At 41.7% G+C, this 23,640-nt stretch overlaps 1 protein-coding gene across 3 annotated transcripts; it reads left to right on the top strand.

The window, feature by feature from the left end:
- Positions 1-15,562: 15,562 nt before the first annotated feature.
- Positions 15,563-22,450, top strand: LOC137249841 (uncharacterized). Of its 3 annotated transcripts, none has more exons than XM_067781819.1 (8): positions 15,563-16,149; positions 16,220-16,388; positions 16,575-16,687; positions 17,417-17,864; positions 17,934-18,610; positions 18,672-18,771; positions 21,248-21,609; positions 21,669-22,450. In XM_067781819.1, exons 2-5 carry the CDS (start codon positions 16,230-16,232, stop codon positions 17,946-17,948), a joined length of 735 nt encoding a protein of 244 aa, XP_067637920.1. In that variant the 5' UTR covers positions 15,563-16,149; positions 16,220-16,229; the 3' UTR covers positions 17,949-18,610; positions 18,672-18,771; positions 21,248-21,609; positions 21,669-22,450. The 3 variants fall into 3 exon arrangements, with proteins under 3 accessions (XP_067637920.1, XP_067637922.1, XP_067637921.1); XM_067781821.1 differs by having other exon boundaries at positions 18,672-18,836; XM_067781820.1 differs by having other exon boundaries at positions 18,672-21,004.
- Positions 22,451-23,640: the final 1,190 nt, after the last annotated feature.

Genomic DNA, 23,640 nt, shown 5'->3' with positions numbered 1-23,640 from the left:
CGCCGTTATCGAGCAACTACGTTTTAGGTTCGGCCGACCAGAGCAGCTCATTCAAAGCCAGCTAGCTGCGGTAAAGGAAATTAGCCCTATATCGGAAAACGGAGTTGTCAAGATAATATCACTTGCTACTAAAGTAAAAAATTTGTCTGCCTTTTTACAGACCGCCGGCGGTCATCAACATTTAGCAAATCCAACCTTGATTTCCGAGCTAATCAACAAGTTACCAATGTCAAAGCGCCTTGAATGGGCGCGCTACTCATCCGCGATACAACCGTATCCTACTGTCGTTCACTTAAGCGAATGGCTTAGTGAAATAGCGAGTTTAATTTGCAAAGTCCAAGAGCACGCGCCACGTGAGCCAAAACGTCGGGTGGTACTACACGCCGTAGAAGAGCAACCAACTCATAAGTCCAAATGTGTCATGTGTCAAAATTATCACAAACTTCAGGAATGTGAACGTTTTTTGAACGCGAGTGTAGCAGACAGGTGGAAGTTTGTAAAAAGCCAACGATTGTGCTTCGCATGCCTAGCTAGAGGCCACTCCTCGCGACAGTGTCGCCGACGCAAAACTTGCTTATCCAATGGCTGCAAGAAAACGCATCATAAGCTGCTTCACGATGCTACCCCTGTGCACCGTCCTGCGGAGAAGTCCGCATCAGACATACAAGATCGTCGTACCCCAAACTCAGCATCAGTACTGAGTTGCGTTACTAACGTCAAGTCTAGTAAACTTCTTTTCCGTATTTTGCCCGTGACGTTGTACAATGATGGGAATACTGTTGACACTTACGCTTTATTTGATGAAGGTTCTTCCGTTACCATGATCGACAGTTCACTAGTCGAGGAGTTGGGTCTCAAGGGTGAAGCGCGAAGCTTAAATGTGCAGTGGTTTGGTGGGCACAAGGCACACCAGCCTGCTTCAGTGGTCAGCATGTAACGACAGCCGTTTAACAACCTACGCCCCTGTGCGCCTACACACACGCGCACCACTGTCTCTGCAAATAACAATGCCAATTGTCTGCAGAGCAACTGCGTATTATGTGTGTATGTGTGTGAATATAGAACAAATCGTTGTAGCTAACATGCTGGAAGCCTTCTAGGAACTTTGAGTGACTTTGGGATAAAGTGGGTTGACAGTAAACCGAAAACGGTAGTGGCAACAGGAAAAAGTTGTCTATAAAAGGGCCAACATCCCGTTCTTCTCGATCACAAAGCCTTGAATACGGTGCCCACAACGCGAGTGCAGTGAAAGTGAAGAAAAAAAAAATTTAATTAAAAGTATATAAAGTGATAAAGTTTCAAAGTGCGAAACCGTAAGCTACCGGTTCGGTGAAAAGTGCCGCATCCAAGAGAGAAATAGTATTCCTGCCAACACCAGATCCAGCACCACCAGCAACGGTAAGTACCACCACCATTCCCGTGTATCTAAATCCCCTACAGTAGTACAGTAGTCCCATGCCTATAACCCTCCATTAACGCCCGCATAATTTATCTCATTCCCCTCTTGTCATCCATAGTTTACATTGAAGGAATCCCCAAAGGAAACCAATCACCACCGTCGGTGCTAGGCACCAAAATCCACCAACGGTAAGTAAACACATCTACCTTAGTGACTACCCCAAAAGTGATATTGAATTTAGTGCCATTTTCTCAAGTGAACTTCATAGTTTGTCTGCTCCGTAAAGAAAATGATCTTGAAATAAAATTGATTTATGTTTGGGCAGATAAACATTAAAGTTCGCCGGAGAAATGGCCTATAAATGCTATACATGACATTGTTATGCCCAGCTTCATATTTTTATTGTTTGGTTTTCCTTTTCTTAGCATCACCACAAGGAGACTCGCTTAAAGCAACGGTGCGAGGCACCCGAACCACCAACTACAAACCACACCGAGTCACAAACACCAATAGCTACAACAACCCACACCGAACACGTAAGCCACCAGTACAACATAAAACACTCTCACTCGTCCAAACCACAAAAAAAAAAAGGAAAAAGTAAGAAAAATCGCATCCGCACCAAAAGATTGCATACATCCATATTCACAACCACACGCATTTGCAACCAACCACCGAAACATAGATAAGCTACTACACCGCAGATCCACATTCAAAACCACAACCTCAGAAATACACGCATAACCTTAACCACGAAACATCCAACCAGCAACCACACCTGCCGATCACAAACACACCGGCGACCACCACACAACCACACCAACAATAACCACGCAACACTCAAAAACACCACGACCACATTTGTACATACTTTCTGATACAACACATTCAAACACGGAAATAGTAAAACCAACATCAAGCAATTCCAACTATCCATCAAAATACACGGTAAGCACAAACACAACCAAAGCTATTAGCAGGTGAAAGGCTATTATCCCAAAACACAACTTAAACACACGCAAAGAGAGGGCTGCACATCACATCACACCACACCGAACAAGAGCACGCAACATATCACATCACATCAGATCACATCACTTCACGTTGTATCACATCATATCACAAACTACAATTAGCGGTGAGTTATATATAGCTGGTCGCTGGTGTGGATTGCTACATCAGCAGGGCTGTGGTGAGAAGACATCTCAAAGGTAGAGAGTACACTCAGCACATTATTCGAATTCGCCGCAAATACGACAACACCAAACTACCACGGAGGGGACCGACAATATTGATTTAGGTTTTTTGTTGTTTAAAAATTATGTTTTAGATTGTAAGATTTATGCCCTGAATTTCCCTTAACTCCTAAGCCTGAAATATTGGTGAATTGTAAGTTAGTTTTTTTTGGTATCTTCTCATTCTTATATGCATACACATCTTTCATACATATTTAACTTACCGAAAAACACACACACATATGTATCAACCACTTCACACACATTTCTTTTTTTTTCGCACATACCTACATATAATTTCATTTGCTTATATATATTTCAATATTTTTGGTGCTTACTAAGTATTTGCCTAAATTTGTTTTTTTTTTTTTTGATTTTTTTTCTCACACCCTAATCCGTGGGTACACAGGAATCTTTTCGATTTTTATTACATATTTCTAATTTCTTTCTATTAAATTTTGTTTTCATTATATTTTTCTTTTCACTTCGTTTTCCAGACAAAAAAATATAGAAATCCTTTTCATTTTTTTTTTTTGGCTTGGATTTTTCTTTGTGTGAAAGGAGGACCCTACTCCACGCACTTGGAGAAACTACATGACACACGTGTCACCTCCTTTTTTTTTCTCCACATTTGTAACTTTTTTTATCACTTAATTTTTAACCACTTGGTTTTTTTTTATACTTACTACAATACTTTCACTAAAAGCGTGTTTCGCACTCAGCTCGCGATTCTTTTCACTTTTTTTCATTATTTTATTTTTTTTAAACGTTTTTCTTTTTGTAATTAACACGCTCGCAAAAAAATGTGCATGCGTGTTTTTACTATTACAAACCGGAACTGAAAGTTCCATGAGGTAATAGAATATAATAGTGCAAAAGTACATGGAATAGGGTTTTTTTTGCTCTTTGTTTCTGTTTTCTTTCAGCTCCCGCTGCTACAGCCTTGGTACCTGGACTGCAGATGAGCGTGAGGAGATGAGTACGTGAATGGTTATATATAATGAATGGTAATCTCTATCTAGTTTGTTGTAATCTCTCTTATTTTTTTGTTTCTTTGCCTTCCATATAATCGTATGCACATATTTTATTGATCACCGTAACTATTGCTTAATGCAAGCAAGAGTTAAAGATTGTAGTAAGAGGGTGTTCCTATCTGGGTTATTTTATTTTCTTGTTATCTATTTGACATTTTTTTTACTTTGAATATTATATGCAGTAATTGCAGTATCCTTTTTGTTATTTTGATTGAGTTTAGACCAGGATAAGAAATAATAGAATTTAGAATTGCCAATACAAATCACTAGATATAAGTAAACATAGAATTTGTGAAAATAAACTTGTATAAAGAGGAAATGAGTTATTTCGAATTTATTGGCTGAAACAGTGTTAGGAAAAATGCAGGCCCTCTAAGTTTTCTTTTGTGTTAGTGTGGGTGTTGCCCTTGTGGCACACTAGGAATGAGTTAGGTTTTGCAACCCACTGACGGACGGTGATTTAGACTAGACCATTACAGACGGACGAACGTCAGGACAAGGGAATTCCTCATGAACAAGAGGGGTGGGATGACTCCACCTGACTCGGACGGTCTTCTCCTGCTTGCTCTCTTCTCCTTTTCCTTCTCCTTATCTTCTACAGGTCCCCATGTTTTTCTCCCTAGGCATGACAATTATAATTTTGTTTTTGTGACTGTGGGTTGAGGAAGGTGGCAAGAACCGCGCCTCAACGCCGACGAGCCTCAGCCGGGCTACCACCATGCCTAACCGCCACCCCTCTCGCCCCGGACCAAGCAGTTACATTACAAGCATGTTGGTTAGCGGGTGTGGTATGAATAAAAAGCACACGCTTCGCCATGTCTACAGTGTACGTGATCTGAATTTGCCATGTCAGACTCTGAGCGATACTGATATTTGTCAAAGCATTAGTCATAACCGATTTCTACCACTAGTACCATATAACGGTGCTACACCAAAACTACTCATAGGGCTAGATCACTACCACTTAGGACTTCCGAGTGAGACCATAAGAATCAATGCCAACGGGCCGTATGCCGCCCACACTGAGCTGGGGTGGACAGTATTTGGACCCTCAACAGCCCCTTCACCAGAATCGAACACAAGTCTCTTCGTAGGGCATACGTCTGAGCAAAGGCTTGACGTCATGATTGCTGACTATTTCAGCACCGAAGGGTTTGGAGTAAGGTCATCACCACCCATTGAGGGCAAGGCAGACGTGCGAGCACGTTCATTGCTTGCCTCAACCACGTGCCATGTAGACGGGCACTACGAAACCGGCCTGCTTTGGAAAACAGACGACGTCCATCTCCCTGAAAGCTACTCAGCTGCGTACAAACGTTTGGTCGGTATTGAAAGGCGCATGCAAAAAGATCCAGTTTTCGCCAATGCGTACAAGGACATCATGGACTCTTACGTCACCAAGGGCTACGCGCGTAGACTCACGCCAGATGAAGCAGCACAAAGCTCCCAAAAAACTTGGTACTTGCCACACTTTGGGGTGACCAATCTTAACAAGCCTGGAAAACTTCGCCTAGTGTTTGATGCTGCAGCTGAGTCCCATGGTGTTTCTCTCAACTCCCAGTTGCTTAAGGGTCCACAAGAATACCAGCCTCTGCCGTCCGTGCTATTCCACTTTCGGGAAGGAGCAGTAGCAGTATGTGGCGATATAAAGGAAATGTTCTATCAGGTACGCATACGTAAGGAGGACCGATGTTCACAACGTTTCCTATGGCGTGACGGCAACACATCAAAACAACCAGAGGTATTCGAGATGGTAGTAATGACGTTCGGAGCGGCTTGCTCTCCGTGTGCCGCCCAGTATGTGAAATCCCTGAACGCCCTAGAACACCAAGAGAAGTCTCCTCGAGCCGTGAAGTCGATCCTTGAACGACATTATGTGGATGATTTCGTTGATAGTTTTAACGATGCTAAGGAAGCAATCGACGTAGCGAAGAAAGTGCGTGACATCCATAAGATTGCAGGCTTCGAGTTACGCCGCTTTACATCGAATTCGCAAGAAGTTTTGGAGGCACTCAACGGGACGGAATTTGCCATACCCATTCTTAGCAAGGAAGGGATAGCCGTTGAGAAAATTCTTAGTATGGTCTGGCAGCCGTCTACCGACTGTTTCACCTTTAGACTTCGATTCCACAAAATAGACGACGCCATCAACACTGGCGAACGGAAACCCACCAAACGAGAACTGCTCAGCATTGTAATGTCGATATTCGACCCCCTCGGATTTCTCAACAACCTTACGATTACAGCGAAATTATTAATGCGTGAAATTTGGCGAAGGAAGATTAAATGGGATGAACAATTAGCCGACGATCTCAATGATGCTTGGCGTTCATGGCAACAACGACTTCCACCAACCACATGTTTGCAAATTCCAAGATACTACTTTCGGTGCGAAAAGCCAAACGATATTCAGCTGCACATTTTTGTTGATTCTAGCGAACAGGCGTTCGCAGCAGTGGCATATTGGAGGATCGAAAACTCGGCTGGTGAAATAAGCGTATCCTTCGTCTGTTCAAAATCACGCTGCGCTCCACTGAAGCCACTCACTGTGCCGCGCCTCGAGCTGCAAGCCGCAGTTCTCGGCACAAGATTGATGCAAACAATCCGTGAGGAGCATGAGGTTGTCATATCCGATTGTGTCCTATGGTCCGATTCAACAACCGTACTCAAGTGGATACGCAGCGAACATAGACGATATAAACCATTTGTCGCCCACAGAGTGGCGGAAATCATAGCCGCTACAACATTATGTAGTTGGAGATGGATACCAACAGGTCATAACGTTGCCGACGAAGCCACCCGAGCTAGACGCACTTGCACTGAGTCCGAATCGTGTTGGTTAAGTGGCCCACAGTTTTTGCGAATGAGAAAAGAGTATTGGCCAACAGGCCCCGAAATCCAAGAAACTGACGCTTCCGGCGATGAAGAACTCCGACCGAAACATGCCTTGGCCGTTGTGAGTAATATTTTTGTCGATTACAACCGTTTTACATCTTTTTGCAGACTGATCCCAACAATTGGATGGGTGACTCGTTTCGTGGGGCGATGCCGCAACGGTAAGCAACCTGATGAGGTCTATGGATTAACGCCATGGGAATTGGAAGCGGCAAAGACAGTTATTTATCGCCAGGTTCAAGCTGAAGCGTTCGCCGCAGAACTCCGTTTGCTCGAAAAAGGCACTCCCATCTCTCGGTCAAGTGTGATCTACAAACTCTCGCCTTACATAGATGAGCATCGTATCCTTCGCGTGAAAGGTCGCATCGACGCCGCAGAATGGCTACCAGTTCCCACTCGACGTCCTATTATATTACCCTCAAATCATCCGTTAACAAAGCTTCTAGTGAACCACCATCACGTTGCCATGAAACATCAAAACGCAGAAGCAACAATCTGCGAAATCCGTCAAAAATATTGGATACCCCGATTGCGTAAGTTACTTCGAACCGTTATTAGTAGCTGTCAAGTCTGTCGATTGTCCAGAGCGGCGCCAGTTGTACCCACTATGGGCCCATTGCCCGTTGATCGTTTAACGCCGTACGTAAGACCGTTCTCCTACACCGGCCTCGATTATTTTGGCCCTATCATTGTCACGATCGGGCGACGTCAAGAGAAACGCTGGGTGGCACTGTTCACCTGCCTCACCATTAGGGCGATACACTTGGAACTCGCTCATGACTTCAATCGTCGCGGAGTTCCCGTGAGAATAAGGTCAGACAATGGAAAAAATTTTGTGGGCGCCAATCAAGAAGCTAAACGGTTTAGTGAAGTATTCGACTGCGAGCGCTTGCAGGCAGAAATGTCAAGTAAAGGAGTGGAGTGGTGGTTCAACTGTCCGATCAATCCATCCGAGGGCGGTGCGTGGGAACGGATGGTGCAGTGCGTAAAACGAGTGCTGCGTCAAACACTGAAAGAGAGATGTCCGAAGGAACACACACTGCTTTGCTTCTTGATCGAAGCGGAAAACGTCGTCAACTCTCGTCCTCTCACTCATCTGCCAATATCACCTGACCAGGAGGAACCACTCACGCCAAACCATTTCTTGCTCGGCACGGCCAACACTGCGCACACACCAGCGAGTCATGTACACCCCGAAAGGCTATGTGCTCTGCGAAAGCAGTGGAGGATTGCTCGCCAACTACGAGATCACTTCTGGAAGAGGTGGATTGCAGAGTATTTGCCAACATTAACCCGTCGTGCGAAATGGTGTGAGGCTACAAGATCCTTGAAGATTGGCGATATTGTGTTTATTTGCGACAGTTCCATACCACGTAATCAAAGGTGTCGAGGCGTTATAGAACAAGTCTACCCAGGAGTTGATGGCGTCGTCAGGCAAGCGGACGTGCGTACTTCGAAAGGAACGTGGCGGCGAGCTGCATCCAAATTGGCTTTGTTGGACGTAGAATCTGGTGAATCTTGTTGATTCACGGGGGCGGGGGTGTGGCAGCACGGCCGCACGCAACCCTGTCGATCATTTGTTACTTGTATTTATTGTGAATCATCTGTTTGTATGTATGCATTGGAATGTAAACCGCGATTGTCTCTTGTCAATATCATTCGCTGAAAGTAAGCCGGACGAGACGCAACCGCGGTAAGTTTAATTTGTACAATTCCATTATCTGTTCGATTGTCATCACATTTATATTCTAATCCCTGTTCTAGAAATAAACTCTCTCTCTCAAACATTTCAACGTTAAAATTAGTTTGATATTAAATTTCGAGTCATCGTCCGAGCTGCAGCGATCACAGAATGCAACCTTGCAGACATTACAGCAGGCATTTTCATCAGAAATCTTCAACATCAGCAAGTAAAGGCGTTTTAGTTTTGTTTTTTCACTTAATCTTGGCATTTTTTAATTTTTATCAATCAAGTTTATCAGGAGTATTACTAGGTGCGTTCATATAACCGCGTGTGTAAATGGATGTAATTTTACACCTTATAAGTTTATATGCTTTCATGAGTCCCCCTATTGTGCTGGTCAAGAAAAAGAACGGAAAACTCAAATGTGCGTAGACTATAGGGCACTTAACAAACCAAATCTTAGCGATAATTATCCGCTACCACTGATCGATGACTGTATTAAGTACTTGCAGAATAGACGATATTTTTCGGTATTGGACTTAAAGAGCGGTTTCATCAGGTTCATATGGATCCTGAGTTCATATCATTTACATCTTTCACAACCCCTCATGGACAATTTGGGTTAAAAAATGCTCCAGCGGTATTGACAACATCTTCGGAGACATGATAGACAAAAAAAAATTATTATTTATAGGGACGATATAGTTGTTGCCACCGAGAGATATGACGAGCACATTAAACTTTTAAAATCAGTACTGGAACGAATTTCATTACGAAGGTTGAAACTTGATATGAGTAAATGTAAGTTTGGGTATAAGGAAATTGAGTATTTAGATTACAAAGTCACTCATAAAAGAATAGCACCTAGTAAATCTCACATAAAAAGTATACAAAATTTTCCGGCCCTTCAAACTTGAAGCAGTTACAATCATGTTTAGGGATGTTTTCTTATTTCCGCAGATTTGTACCGTCCTTCTCAGAAATAGCTAAGCCACTGCAGAACTTACTTAAAAGGAATACCCCATTTGATTTTGATGACAAATGCCATGAAGCCTTCCTGGAGCTGAAGTCTAGACTAGTTAAGAGCCCTGTTCTAGCCATTTATAGCCCTACCAAGGAAACTGAGTTACACTGTGACGCCAGTAGTATTGGCTTCGGTGCAGTTCTACTGCAACGCCAGGAAGATAATAAATTCCATACGATCTCCTATTTTTCTAAAACCGCATCGAGTTCGGAATCGAAATACCACAGTTTTGAATTGGAAACTTTGTCCATAATATATCCTTTAAGAAGATTTAGACATTATTTAGATGGTATACCATTCATGCTAGTTACTGATTGCAATTCCCTAACTACGACTCCTGATAGAAAACAGCTGAATCCTAGGACATCCCGGTGGGCTCTTGAACTTGAAAATTATAACTATAAAATACAGCATAGGAAGGGCGCATCAATGGGCCATGTATATGCTTTGAGCAGGAGGCAGATAGCTTCAACCATAAATTCAGATGAGGTAGAATTTCGAATTCAAGTAGCACAAGAAAGAGACAAAGATATTCAATCGATGAGAAAACAATTGGAAAATGAGGAACTTCAAGATTATAAACTAATTGATGGGCTAGTATATAGAAGTAAACCGGACGGCAAAGATGCGCTTTACGTACCGTATGAAATGGAAAATAACGTTATACAATTGATTCATGCGAAAATGGGCCATCTATATATAGATTAAACTCTCAGCAGACTAGGTTTATATTACTGGTTTCCGCGAATGATAATGAAAGTGGAAAAGTTCATTAGAAATTGTTTAAAATGGTTGAAATTGTAACAAATGGAAGAAAAAGAAGATGGTGGACTTCCGGTTCAGCATTCAATATTGAGCACTGAAAAATAAAGTACTGAAATAATTAACCCGAACATTTCTCGTGTTTTAATAACCATCCAAGATAGAAGTTACAGTACTGAAGTTATGTTTTTTGGGAAAATCCTTATATTTGTACACATTATAGAGTTATTTTCGACCATAATTCAATCTCTGAATTATCTCGGAATATTCATGGGATCCGGGATTGTCTTTCAAATCCCAGAATTGCAAAAGACCTTCGGAATTCAGTAAAATGTAATTCGGGCTCAGATCGATCACCGGTGCGTTCAGAAAATTATCTCTCACGATCTGATCAACAGCTGTGTTTGCCGAAAGCGCGAAATTTGTTGAATATTTTTGATCAACTGAACGGTTAAGATTTTACGTCAAATTACTGAACATACATTGCAGAGACGTAAAGCTAAGGCCACATTGAGCTGCAGTACACTACGATTCACTATTTTTCCGCTAGGTGTGAAATGCTTCATAAGAATATATGCGAAGAACATTATGCAGAGCAGTGAAGTATGCCCAATGTGGCCTTAGCTTAAAGCTTATGTCAATTGTGAATGAAACTAAGTGTGATATCTTATCTGTCAACTGCCTGACAGGATGTTCAATATGGCTACTTTTTAGCGTTTTGGCAGGGTGTTCAATATGACGGCGCCTATCTTCAGCGGGTGATAGAAAGAGATACAGAATTAGACAGCGATAGTCAATTACAAATCAGGTGATCCAATCACTTTGGAATTTTGACGTCTATGCAGAAGATATCACACTTGGTTTCATTCACAATGCTTATGTCATCTAATACATTGGGCGATTTCAGGAAACACTAGCCATCATCCAGTGAGTTTTCTAGCTCCGTATGACGCTCAACGAACAGAGTTGCCAAAAGTAAAATATTGCATACAAATAACCCTGCAAAAATCGTGTGACCAAAAACGCACACAGCCACACGAATTTTTGACAGGGGTGACGATTTGGAATGAAAAATTGTGCAAATGAAATAGCATGCTGACAAATTTTGCTTTCCCACAATGTATCGTGCTCTCTCGCACCTATTATTTTCAAAGGGATAGCAAAATACGTAATTTTTGCGTGCGAAAAATCCGCCATTTCTAATTCTAAAGAAAAGTGGAAAATTTTTTCAATTTGTGTGATTTACATTTTGCAGAAATTAATATACGCATTCTTTAATATTTTTTGGTCTACTAAAGTGTGTTTTAGCAAAAAAAACTCATATCAATGTGTGCATGTTTATAAAGAAAGAAAGTGAAATATGTAATAGCATAGTATAAATAATCGTGAGCAATTCTAATGCAGAATAGTAAATTTTGATTTCCACATACATACAAGAAAAAAATTCTTGTTACCATTAAGATTGGACTGCGAATATTGGAAGCGCTTGCTGCAACAAGTTTACGTAGCATAAGTTATGCAAAAGAAGTAGCAGGCGTGCGTGAAATTGTTGCAAATGATCTATCTAAGGTGGCAGTAGATTCCATTAGCGTAAATATGCGACACAATGGAGTGGAACATTTAATTGTGCCAAGCGAAGGGGATACAATGTAGGTTTGATATACGAATCAATAGCTAGTGATTTAACTGTAATAATCAATAATAAAATTCGCAATAGGACTCTCATGTACCTTTCAACTTCATATGAGAAGCGTTTCGATGTTATAGACCTAGATCCTTATGGTTGTCCGAATCGCTTTCTGGATGGCGCTATACAATCACTGTTGTTGTTGTTGTTGTAGCAATGCTCAGCCCACCTAATAGCCGCGACCGATCACAAATTGTCATCAATATCCTCTAACGGGAGTCCAAGGAAACTTGCCGTTTCAACAGGGGTGGACCATAAGGAAAGGGGTGTTAGAGGCGTTGGTTCCACATTACAATTAAAGAGATGGTTGCTGTCATGTGGGGACAAATTGCAAGCAGGGCATACATTTTGTATGTCGGGGTTGATTCTGGATAGGTAAGAGTTTAACCTGTTACAGTATCCAGAACGAAGTTGAGCAAGAGTGACACGCGTTTCCCTGGGGAGTATGCGTTCCTCTTCTGCGAGTTCTGGATATTTTTCTTCATGTACTGGATTCACCGGGCAATTCCCGACATAAAGGTCCGACGCTTGTCTATGGAGTTCACCAAGGACCTGCTTGTGTTTTTCCGCTTCATACGGCTGGGTTCTCAGGTGCCGTATTTCCTCAAAATGCTTACGGAGATGACCCCTTAGGCCCCTAGGCGGTGCTGGTTCGTCAATCAGATGTCTGTTGGGATGCCCAGGTTTCTGGGTATTCAACAGGAACTGTTTGGTCAGCATCTCATTTCTCTCCCTGATGGGGAGTATTCTCGCCTCATTATGCAGATGGTGTTCTGGGGACATAAGGAGACAGCCCGTGGCGATTCTGAGAGCAGTATTTTGGCAGGCCTGTAGTTTCTTCCAGTGGGTGGTTTTTAGGCTTGGCGACCATATGGGTGACGCGTAGCACGTAATCGGCTGGCTAATTGCTTTGTATGTGGTCAAGAGCGTTTCTTTATCTTTTCCCCAGGTACTGCCAGCAAGGGATTTGAGGATTTTATTACGGCTCTGAATTCTTGGAACAATTGCGGTTGCGTGCGCACCAAAATGTAGATCCTGATCAAACGTCACATTTTGGGGTGTAGGACAGTCGGTAGCGTAGTGCCATCGACGTGGATGTTCAATATGGTCGACATTTGGGGCGTCCATGTTGCAAATAAGGTCGCGGAAGATTTAGTCGGTGACAATGCCAGGTTTCGCGAGGCGAAAAAACTGGAGAGATCAGGGAGATAGCCGTTTATTTTATTGCATAGATCATCGATCTTTGGGCCTGGGCCTGTGGCCATTATTGTGCAGTCATCGGCGTAGGAAACGATTGTGACTCCTTCCGGTGGTGAAGGTAGCTTAGATATGTAGAAATTAAACAAAAGCGGGGATAGGACACCACCCAGTGGCACCCCTTGTTTAATTCTCCTTTGTTTTGATGTTTCGTTTCTGAATTGCACCGATGCCTGCCGACCACCCAGATAATTTGCGGTCCACCTTTTAAGACATGGGGGAAGGGTAGACCCTTCCAGGTCTTGCAGTAACGAGCCATGGTTGACCGTATCAAAAGCTTTTGATAGGTCTAACGCTACGAGTACTATTCTATGGTGGGGATATTGATTCAAACCGCAATTTATCTGGGTGCTAATGACATTTAGCGCGGAGGTAGTGCTATGGAGTTTTCTGAAGCCATGCTGATGAGGGGCTAGCTGCAAATGTGCTTGGAAATAAGGGAGCAAAATGGCTTCAAGCGTCTTTGCCACTGGCGATAGGAGAGATATCGGACGATATGACTCACCTACGTTAGCTGGTTTCCCAGGCTTTAGTAGCGGGACCACCTTGGCCGTTTTCCATTTCTCGGGTATGACAAAGGTGGAAAGAGACAGGTTGAAGACATGCGCTATGCCGTCTGGGCCCACTGCTTTGGATGGTTTAGCGCGACCAATGGCGTCCTCAACCTCTCTAGCGGTGATGGTAATTGGTGACGCGCTGAGTTTGTGTTTATGTGCGTGTCTATTGGCTCCGTCTATCTTTGTCGACCGTAGGATGCATTATATATTGTCGGCAGAAAGCGCTCGCGCATTTTTTCGCATCCGACAGCACCTTATCGCCAAAGGCGATGGAAGCTTTGTCTTTGTGCTTAGTCGGATTCGATAGGGACTTTACGGTGGACCAAAGTTTACCTACACCGGTAGAGAGGTTACAACCTCTTAGGTGCTCTTCCCATTTCGCCCGCTTGTGTTCGTCCACAAGCAATCTGATGCATTGGTTTATATCCCTTATTTGGGGGTCGCCTGGATCAAGCTGTCTTATAAGGTCGCGTTCCCTCGCTAAGCTCGCGGCCTCCGCCGGGAAGTGGGGCCGGATTTCGGGAATTCTCCCGGCGGGAATGAAATGTGCCGAGGCGGATTCAATGACCTTACGGAAGGCACGCTCCCCTTGGCGGGCATCAGTCGGGATAGGGAGGGCAGCAAAGCTGCTTTCTGTTGCAGATTTATATTCTTCCCACTTTCCTTTTTTGAAGTTTATGAAAGTGCGTTTTTCGGTGACGATGAAGTCGGCGGTACGCTCGAACGAAATAAGTATGGGCAGGTGGTCGGATGCCAATGTTACCATCGGCTGCCAGTTGACGCAGTTTACGAGTTCTGCGCTCACGATTGAGATATCTGGCGAGCTATGACAGCTTCCTACCATACGTGTGGGGGCGTCTCCGTTTATTGTGCAGAACGTCGTTTCGTCTATTTGATCCGCCAACATCTCACCCCTACTGTCCGCCCGCAAGTTTGAATGCCATAGGTCGTGATGGGCATTGAAATCGCCTAAGATAATGCGATTGTTGCCAGTGAGTAAGGCCTCGATATTAGGGCGGTATCCACTGGGGCAACAGGTGACAGGAGGGATGTAGATGTTGATGATTTCTAGATTTGCATCGCCTGACCGGACAGATAGGCCTTGACGTTCTAAGACATTGTCACTGCGGTCGATGCCAGGATCAAATATATGATATTGCACAGAGTGGTGTATAATAAACGCAAGGCCGCCTCCATTTCCGCTCTCGCGGTCTTTCCTGTGGACATTATAACCAGAGCAGGTCTGCAATGCAGATCTTGCTGTGAGTTTAGTCTCTTGAATCGCAGCAATGCGGATGTTATGCCGCTTCATGAAATCGACTATCTCCGTAATCTTCCCAGTTAGTCCATTACAGTTGAACTGCAGAATTCTGAAGTGCATGAGGGGTGACGCCGCCACTCTAGGGGTAAGTGAGGGGTGACTACGCCTAGGTTGTGGAAGGCCAGGACGCAATTGCTGTTGTGGCCTTGGGACTGGGCGCCCTTGGGCAAGCATTGGGGTACCCGGATGATTTGGGTTTGCGACCTGGCAACATGGCGCGATGAAACCCGTCGAGGGGTTGCCGTCGCGGAGACCAGAACATCTAGGAAAGTGGCACCACCCAAGGCAGGAGCTGCATTGAGCGGATGTCGCAAACCTATATATTCTGTGCTGGCAGACGGTGCAAACGGAGGCAGGGACTAAGAGTCTGTTTCCCTGACCTGCACGATTGCTGCCGAAAAGAGGGGGGGGGGGGGGGAGAAGAAGACGGGGGCAGGGGCTGATGCTCAGCATTGCTACCAGCTCTACTACGAAGGTAGTAGTTATGAGTGGTATCAGCTGTTTGAGTTGTTGGCGCCGTGGGGCGCGAGCAGCAGCGGGTACTTGTTGTGGCTTGCTGAGCAGCGAAGCTGCTGGAAGGTAGTGGGGATACGCTTAGGCGTAGACTACGGGACGCCCTTGGGCGTGAGCAGCAAGGAGCCACAAAAGATTTATAAAAGTTACGTGGACGTCGGGTTTTGGGATCAAGCCCAGAACAACCTGTCCGATGCAACCATCCCTTGCACGAGACACACTGAACAGAGTATGACCGTCCTAAAAATATTCTTTTCTGGCAAATGCAGCAAAACCATTTCTCAGGACCGGGGTCAGGAGACGGACCCGGATTGGGTTCGATACCTTCCCGGAGTAAGAGAATATGTAGCAGTCCTGCTGCAAGGAGCTGCTGGGAGGATGACAATTTGTGGGAGGGACGAAACAAATTAAATGGGGTCACACTGAAATGACAGTCCTTGGTCGGGAAAAATACCGAGTCGCTCCGGTACATAGAACCGACTGCCTTGGGAAGCGCTATACAATCACTGACGAGTGGGGGTTCATTACTTGTAACTGCGAATGATATGGCTGTGCTGGCAGGCAATACGCCTGAAGCCTGCAATGCCAAATATAGTTCTGTGCCTTTGCGTATGAAATGCTGCCATGAGATGGGATTGCGTATACTATTGCATTGCATTGAAACGCACTCTAATCGTTATGGAAAATATATTGAGCCACTTTTGAGCATTTCTGCCAATTTTTATATACGCGTATTTGTGCGTATGCATAGTAGTCAAGCGAAGTGTAAATATAGCATGAGGTTGGTATACAGCATTTTGGCCTTTTACCACAATCCAATTACTTACCATATCTTTATATTATGAACACAGCAAACAATGAATGGTATTTCAATGCACTGGTTGTGATACCTATACGCTACAGCCTATAGGTATTGTAAAAAGCAAGATCTCAGATAAAGGCAATGCGGAAGAAAAATTCGGTATACCAACTGGACCAAATGTTAATACAAATTGTGCGCATTGCGGTGATAAACATCATGTAAGTTTCAGCTATCCCACTTAAGTATTTAAACTCGAATAAATCAAATTTTTTCCTTCTTACTTAATTGGTTCTTAACCGTTTAAACGGTTATGTCCGTTCAAAAAGGCGCGTCAGTCGCTTTTTCAGAGGGTTAACTGGCACCAATTGTTCACACCAAATTGTTTCTTATATTCCCAAATATAGATGGGCGGTCCACTTTGGTCGCATCCCATACATGATCCAACGTTTGTTGAAGAATTGCTACAAATCATAGAAGAAAAACCGCTAAGTGATTTGGACACAACGTCGTTTAAAAGGTGTGTTATCGGCGGTATGCCTGAACTTGTATTGGGTACATGAGTTTTTATGTAAAAAATATTCATCATATCCAACATCAATACCTCGCATTCAATTGTGGACGCTGTACGCACTACATTGGGTTCACGTAATATGGACAAGCATATTTTTGATTCCAGTGGTAAGGCCACAATTTCAAATGATGGGGCAACCATTAAGAAACTATTGGATAAAATAATAACACAACGTAGCGTGCTCAAGTGGTATAAGCTTATCTGGAAAAGATTTTCGTAACGAAAACCCTGGAAGATTACCGCGCCTTGTCTGCTGTGGTTCAACAAAATATAACTTGGATATTTGTTGCTCCTTTCAATTTTCCTGAATACAAATGTCTGGATTGGAAAAATTTCAAGCAAATAAAGATTGGCGTGCAAAAGTCAAGAAATTACTTGTCATGCAATGGTAAATGCTTATAAATATATCATTAAAATTGCATGCTTGTTTATGATGAGCCATTCGAGTGAGCATGGAGATGGATGTTTTAAATACTGTAGAGTAAATTGGCTTAATATATAAGAATTTGAAATTTTTCCAAATCTTTGACTAAAAAGTAGCTACTAGCTTGTAGAACTTTATTACTTTACTTTTAAAAAGATAAATCACTTTAGCATGGTAATATATACCTATTATTAAAAATTAATACAAACAATATGTTCAACATTTTTTTGTCGATTCACGAACACATTTAGAAAGGCTACAACGCCTGCTAAAGAGCCGGTATCTTGCCAACACTTTAGCTTGGATTTAGAGGAGGATCTACAAACTTTGCTAGAAGCACGCGCAGCTCCTCATGTAGCGAATGTGGATCAACACGAAAGTAACGTTGCTGTTAGCGGAAATGCAATGGACAAACTATTTGAAATGGAGGATGAAAATAAATCCAACAATGCAAACACTATAAAGAGGATTCCTTATAATTTTTCAACTAAGGCATCTTGTGACGAAACTATATTTGAATGCCAACAGCAACGTACGTCTGATGAAAGTTTTATGGCTTTGGAAAAAATGTGTGATAAAACAGCATCCGATCCTAACAGCACACTAAGTACATACATAGCGAGAACAAGGATATGGTTAAAGAAGATGCTAAAAAGCGCAGCGCCGATGGAAACTATTTTAAAATCCCTTGTAAACAAGGTAAGTGAATATACAACATATTGAAAGTTGATAAGATTGCGTGGTATAAATTTAATAATATAATCTTAGAACTACAAGAAATAGATGAAGAAGCACAATCACTGCAACGTCTATTGCATGAATTATGCGTACAGGAGCAGCATCAATTGGATAATGAAACTCCTTTAAAAAGTATTGATGTAACACTACTAGAAGATATTGAAGCGCCATCTAAAATGTGGGACTCCACAATAGTGGGCGATACCACTTTACAAACTTCACCTTCCTAGAGGAAAATTGTGAAGATCAGTCTAATAGTTCTTTGGGTGGTGATGATGCATCATCACACATAAGCTTTCAAAGCGCTCAAAAAGGCAGTGAAACTTCAGCGACAACAAGCTTTTAAAAAAAAAGCCTTACCTACGCTCTAAATCTACGCCGTCATACACGTACTCATACCGGTGGAAAACCATACAAATGCGAATACTGCGAATGCACCTTTGCTGTAAGCGACCCAGTGCTGTCGCATTTACGTACACATCTGGGCAAAAATATTCATAGATGTGAGTTTTGCCCATCAACTTTTCCTCACTTTACGGAGTTACGTACGCATTTAACTACGCACAAAGACGAAGATCCAGAAACGCGGGAGCGAAATATGACAGCCTTAAAGGAGGAGGAGGCTAAATTAAAGCAAAATTTGGCCACTAAAATTCAGCAGCCGCCAAAACCCAAAGGAAAATATACGTGCAATTTCTGCAACAAGGGTAAAAGTTTATAAGACTGTGATTGTAAATGATATTCATTTTACTGATCGTTAATTCACAGATTTTACAACTTCATCGAAGCTAAAGCGCCATATACGTATGCATACCGGCGAGCGACCATACTCGTGCTCAGAGTGTGGGAAATCATTCTCATTGAAATCGTAAGAATATACAATAGGGTTCAGAGTTTGAACGGCCGGCAGTTAAAAATGGATTTATTTTAAAAGTTAATAAAAAAACTTATATCTAAACATATCCGTAAAACGAAAGGCACAAAAACAAAAGCTCAGTAAAAATGGGACAACTAAATGAAACCTTATATCCATATGGCCTGCTGATTGGAATATCACCCGGTTGTTGTTGTAGCAGTTAGGTGGGGCGAAGCACTGCTCAACAATATCACCCGGTCTCGAGTGCCGTTTCGAAAAGCACCTTTCTCAGAAAATATTTGAATAACCCCGTATATTAGAAAAGCCCTATCACAGAATTCGGTTGAAGAATGCCCTAACTCAGATTTGGCTTCAAAAATTACCGATCTGAGCTCAAATACAACACATTTTGACAATAGCTGGAGTGTTTATGAAACAAATTCTAAGATAGGGCGTTCTTCAAACGAATTCTGAGAAAGGAAGTTTTTGGAACGGCAGCCGAGATTTGGTGATATTCCACTCAGCAGCCGATATGAATATATGGTAAGTCTCATTTTTACCGACCTTTCCTTTCCATTTTAAAAATGTGCTTAACAAAACTTTTTTCTTTTAATGCACTCTTAAAATGAATCCATAAGCAATGTAACGTTAACAACTTTTTCATACTTGTTTTTTGATTTGTATTGAGAGTGGCGATTTTAATATTAGAACGGCTAATTTAGACAACTAAAATAACAAAAATTACTACAAAGTCAAATTTTAGTGAGGACCTCTAGTTTACCATAAAAATATTAAAATTAAAAGTCCCCATCTATCCTATTCGAGCTAAAAAAAAATTACTCGAGGTCAAAGGTCATTGCCTTAATAGTACCGCAGAAAAATTCCTCCAATTCTTTTCTCCTAGAGAGAACAATAATTGGGGAATAGGAATTTCGAATCTTCGAAGTCAGCTGATTTGCCAATTGAAATTTTGTTGCGCATTTCTATTTTTGTTAACAAATTAAAAGTTTAGTTATTGTTGCGAATTTGATTAAAATTGAGAAAAAAAATATAAGCAAAGCAACAGGGGCAACAAACGAATGATGCAACCATCTTTCACACGTTGTTATTGTAGCAGTGCTTCGCCCCATCCAATAGGTGCGACCGATCAGAAATTATCATCAATATCCTCTAACGGGAGTCCAAGGAAACTTGCTGTTTCGACAGGGGGGACCATAATGAAAGGGGTGTTAGAGGCGTTGGTTCCACATTACAATTAAAGAGATGGTTGGTGCCATGTGGGGACACATTGCAAGCGGGGCATACATTTTGTATGTCGGGGTTGATTCTGGATAGGTAAGAGTTTAACCTGTTACAGTATCCAGAACGAAGTTGAGCTAGAGTGACTCGCTTTTCTCTGGGGAGTATGCGTTCCTCTTCCGCGAGGTTTGGATACTTTTCTTTGAGTACTGGATTCACCGGGCAATTCCTAGCATAAAGGTCCGACGCTTGTTTATGGAGTTCACCAAGGACCTGCTTGTGTTTTTTCGCTTCATACGGCTGGGTTCTCAGGAGCCGTATTTCCTCAAAATGCTTACGGAGATAACTCCTTAGGCCCCTAGGCGGTGCTGGTTGACCAATCAGATGTCTGTTGGGATGCTCAGGTTTCTGGGTATTCAACAGGAACTGTTTGGTCAGCATCTCATTTCTCTCCCTGATGGGGAGTATTCGCGCCTCATTATGCAGATGGTGTTCTGGGGACATAAGAAGACAGCCCGTGGCAATTCTGATAGCAGTATTTTGGCAGGCCTGTAGCTTCTTCCAGTGGGTAATTTTTAGGCTTGGCGACCATATGGGTGACGCATAGCACTTAATCGGCTGGCTAATTGCTTTGTGTGTAGTCATGAGCGTTTCTTTATCCTTTCCCCAGGTACTGCCAGCGAGGGATTTGAGGATTTTGGTACGGCTCTGAATTCTCGGAACAATTGCGGCTGCGTGCTCACCAAAATGTAGATCCTGATGAAAGTCACACCCAAAATTTTAAGGTGTAAGACAGTCGGTAGGGTAATGTCATATGGTCGACATTTGGCGCGGCCATGTTTTAAATAAGATCACCGATGATTTGGTTGGTTATAATATCAGGTTTCGCAAGGCGACAAAACTGGAGAGATTGGGGAGATAGCTGTTTATTTTATTACAAAGCTCATCGGTGTAGGAAACAATAGCATAGGTGTAGAAGCAATAGTGACTCCTTCTGGTGGTAAAGGTAGCTATTGATATGTAGAAGTAAAACAGAAATTTGATGAATATGAGTTTTTTTTAAGTTATTGCAAAAAAGCGTTGAAGATTTTTAATATCTTACGAGGTACCTTCGTACATGTTTCTAAGAATGAAGAATGAGACCTATTCAAACTTCGCTATACTTTAACATACGATACTTTACCCCATTTTAACACAACTATCATTTATTGATTTTATTAAATTTTATAAAATATTTCTTCCTCCACAGTTCCATTTCCGTATTGGATGGTAAATATGGCTTTCGCATTTTCTCCATCAATAACTGACAAGGTGGAAAAAATCTATGCGTGTATATCGCAACATATCTTGGTCGAGCGTTTCTTCAATAGCTCTCTAGTGGTGATGGGACAGCAGAGAAACCCAACTGTTTACAAATGTTACAATATATCAATTGCGTCTACGGCTCAAATACCCACAGTATATGAATGAATCGAACGCACCTAATTGTCTGCCTAACGGATAGTATACATATTCATCAAATCGAAAATATTGCATCAAACGAACTGGGTCTGAATACTGAAACAGTACACATATTCAAAATCGATGAGGAGGCTGTGATGATGGTATAGGGTGAGTTGTTGAATAACATACGAAAACCACTTTAACCCATCTATATATTTGCATTACAGCTAAAGCTTTACAAACAGCAAAAATTGCTGGCGCCAAGCAATTGGAAAAGGCAGTGAAGCATTCATTACACTGTACGGATGGTGTAAAGTTAGAAACTGCTGTTGTAACAGCTGCCACCGACACAACGGTCATATCTACTTCGCCGAGTAACGGCTCGTCCGACTATCTATCGAAGACAGTATAATCATATCTTTTGCCAACACAGGTTAGCGATGTGCTTGCACAGGAAAAGATTTCAATTGGAAAACAAAAACCAATTAAGAGAGTTTATTTATTATTAAAGTATTTACTTTTCTTTATATCAACAGTATTAATTTAAGTTGCAATATCACGTACATATATAATAAGGGATGTGATACGATTGCTGTCGGAATTAGATTTGAAACCAATCAATACTCCTGCTAAGGGTTGTAGAATTATTGCTTGAATAATTAGATTTAGAACAATAATAAGTCTGATTTAATTACAAGTCGCACATTTTTAAATTCATCAATTACGACAGCAATCGGATTCTACGACACCTTTGAATATTCTTGATCTGAAAAAAGAGTAAACCTAATCTGAATTTCTACTGAGCTTTTAGTTGTAGATTATTCAAATAATTGGAGTTTTTTCTAAAGCTTAAAATTATTTTCTGCTCGCTTAGAAAAGATTTCAATTGGAAAACAAAAACCAATTAAGAGAGTTTATGTTATTATTAAAGTACTTACTTTTCTTTATATGAACTGTATTAATTTAAGTTACAATTTCATGTGCATATATAATAAAGTATGTCGTGGTACGATTGCTGTTGGAATTAGATTTGAAACCAATCAATACTCCTGCTATGGGTTGCAGAATTATTGCTTGAATGATTAGATTTAGAACAATAATAAGTCTGACTCAATTACTAGTCGTACATTTTTAAGTTCATCAATTACGACAGCAATCGGATCCACGACACCTTTGAATATTCTTGATCTGAATTTCTACTAAGCTTTAAGTTGTAGATTATTCAAATAATTGGAGTTTTGTCTAAAGCTTAATATTTTTTTTTGCTCGCTTAGAAGAGATTGGAAAACAAAAACCAATTAAGCGAGTTTATTTATTATTAAAGTTCTTCTGTTTTATATGAATTGGATTAATATAAGTTCCAATTTCATGTACATATATAATAATATTGAAAATAATAAATATTGAAAATTCAATTTTTTTGGTTCATATTTTATTCATATCGCTGCTCCAGGTAAAGTAAATCTGCAGGTAAAATTCACGTTATATGGCGGTTATATAAATGGTAAAACCGCAGTAAAATTGATTGTCAAATGGCTTGAAAATGTAGAGTGAAATGACGGAAAAATTACCGCCAATTGACGAGCATTGTGACGTGTGTGTGAGCAGCACAGTGCTATGCTCACATCCTATAAGTGGGAGCGGAATGCACGATCACATTAATAGGAACGAAACGGAAAATTGTGTCACAAAATTTCATCACGCCCATGCAAACGTGACTATGAATATAACCGCTGTAGAAAGTCACAATGACCGTAAAATGACTAGTAAAATGACGTGGAGCGTTTTTGCAGGGAACTGATAATGAAACTTTACTATGGCAACTCTGGTAAAACTCAACCGCGCACTGGCACAAATCACAGACAGAAGATTGTGCATTCACGAGTTCAAAATTGCTTCGTTCTGCGCAAGTACGTCACACTTGACTGCTTCAGCGAATGAAAGAAATAGAGAAAAAAACAAGAGCTAAAGGAAATAAAAAATAGCTGAACTAATGTTTACATGCGCAATGCGCCACCTTCTATAATTCCATCATGGCGCATTGGTTTTATGTATACAATATTCGTAGTATAAAATATAAAAGTTGTATTGCCCCTCTTCATTTAATTCATATAACCATAAATAAATAAATAAAAACCATAAAGCCATGACCAGATAAAAGAGCTGATCACACCTACCTTATGGAAATCAATGTAGTCG

This window comes from Eurosta solidaginis, chromosome 4, assembly GCF_040869045.1.
Source record: "Eurosta solidaginis isolate ZX-2024a chromosome 4, ASM4086904v1, whole genome shotgun sequence".
NCBI lineage: Eukaryota > Metazoa > Arthropoda > Insecta > Diptera > Tephritidae > Eurosta > Eurosta solidaginis.
This window is presented reverse-complemented; position numbering and strand designations above follow the sequence as displayed.

Bases quoted from the DNA above. Each gene is read 5' to 3' on its own strand.
- LOC137249841 (XM_067781819.1), top strand. From the start codon at position 16,230: ATGGTATTTCAATGCACTGGTTGTGATACCTATACGCTACAGCCTATA. The intron at 16,389-16,574 runs GTAAGTTTCAGC...TCCCAAATATAG, and splicing joins ATTGCGGTGATAAACATCAT to ATGGGCGGTCCACTTTGGTC. The intron at 16,688-17,416 runs GTGTGTTATCGG...GAACACATTTAG, and splicing joins GACACAACGTCGTTTAAAAG to AAAGGCTACAACGCCTGCTA.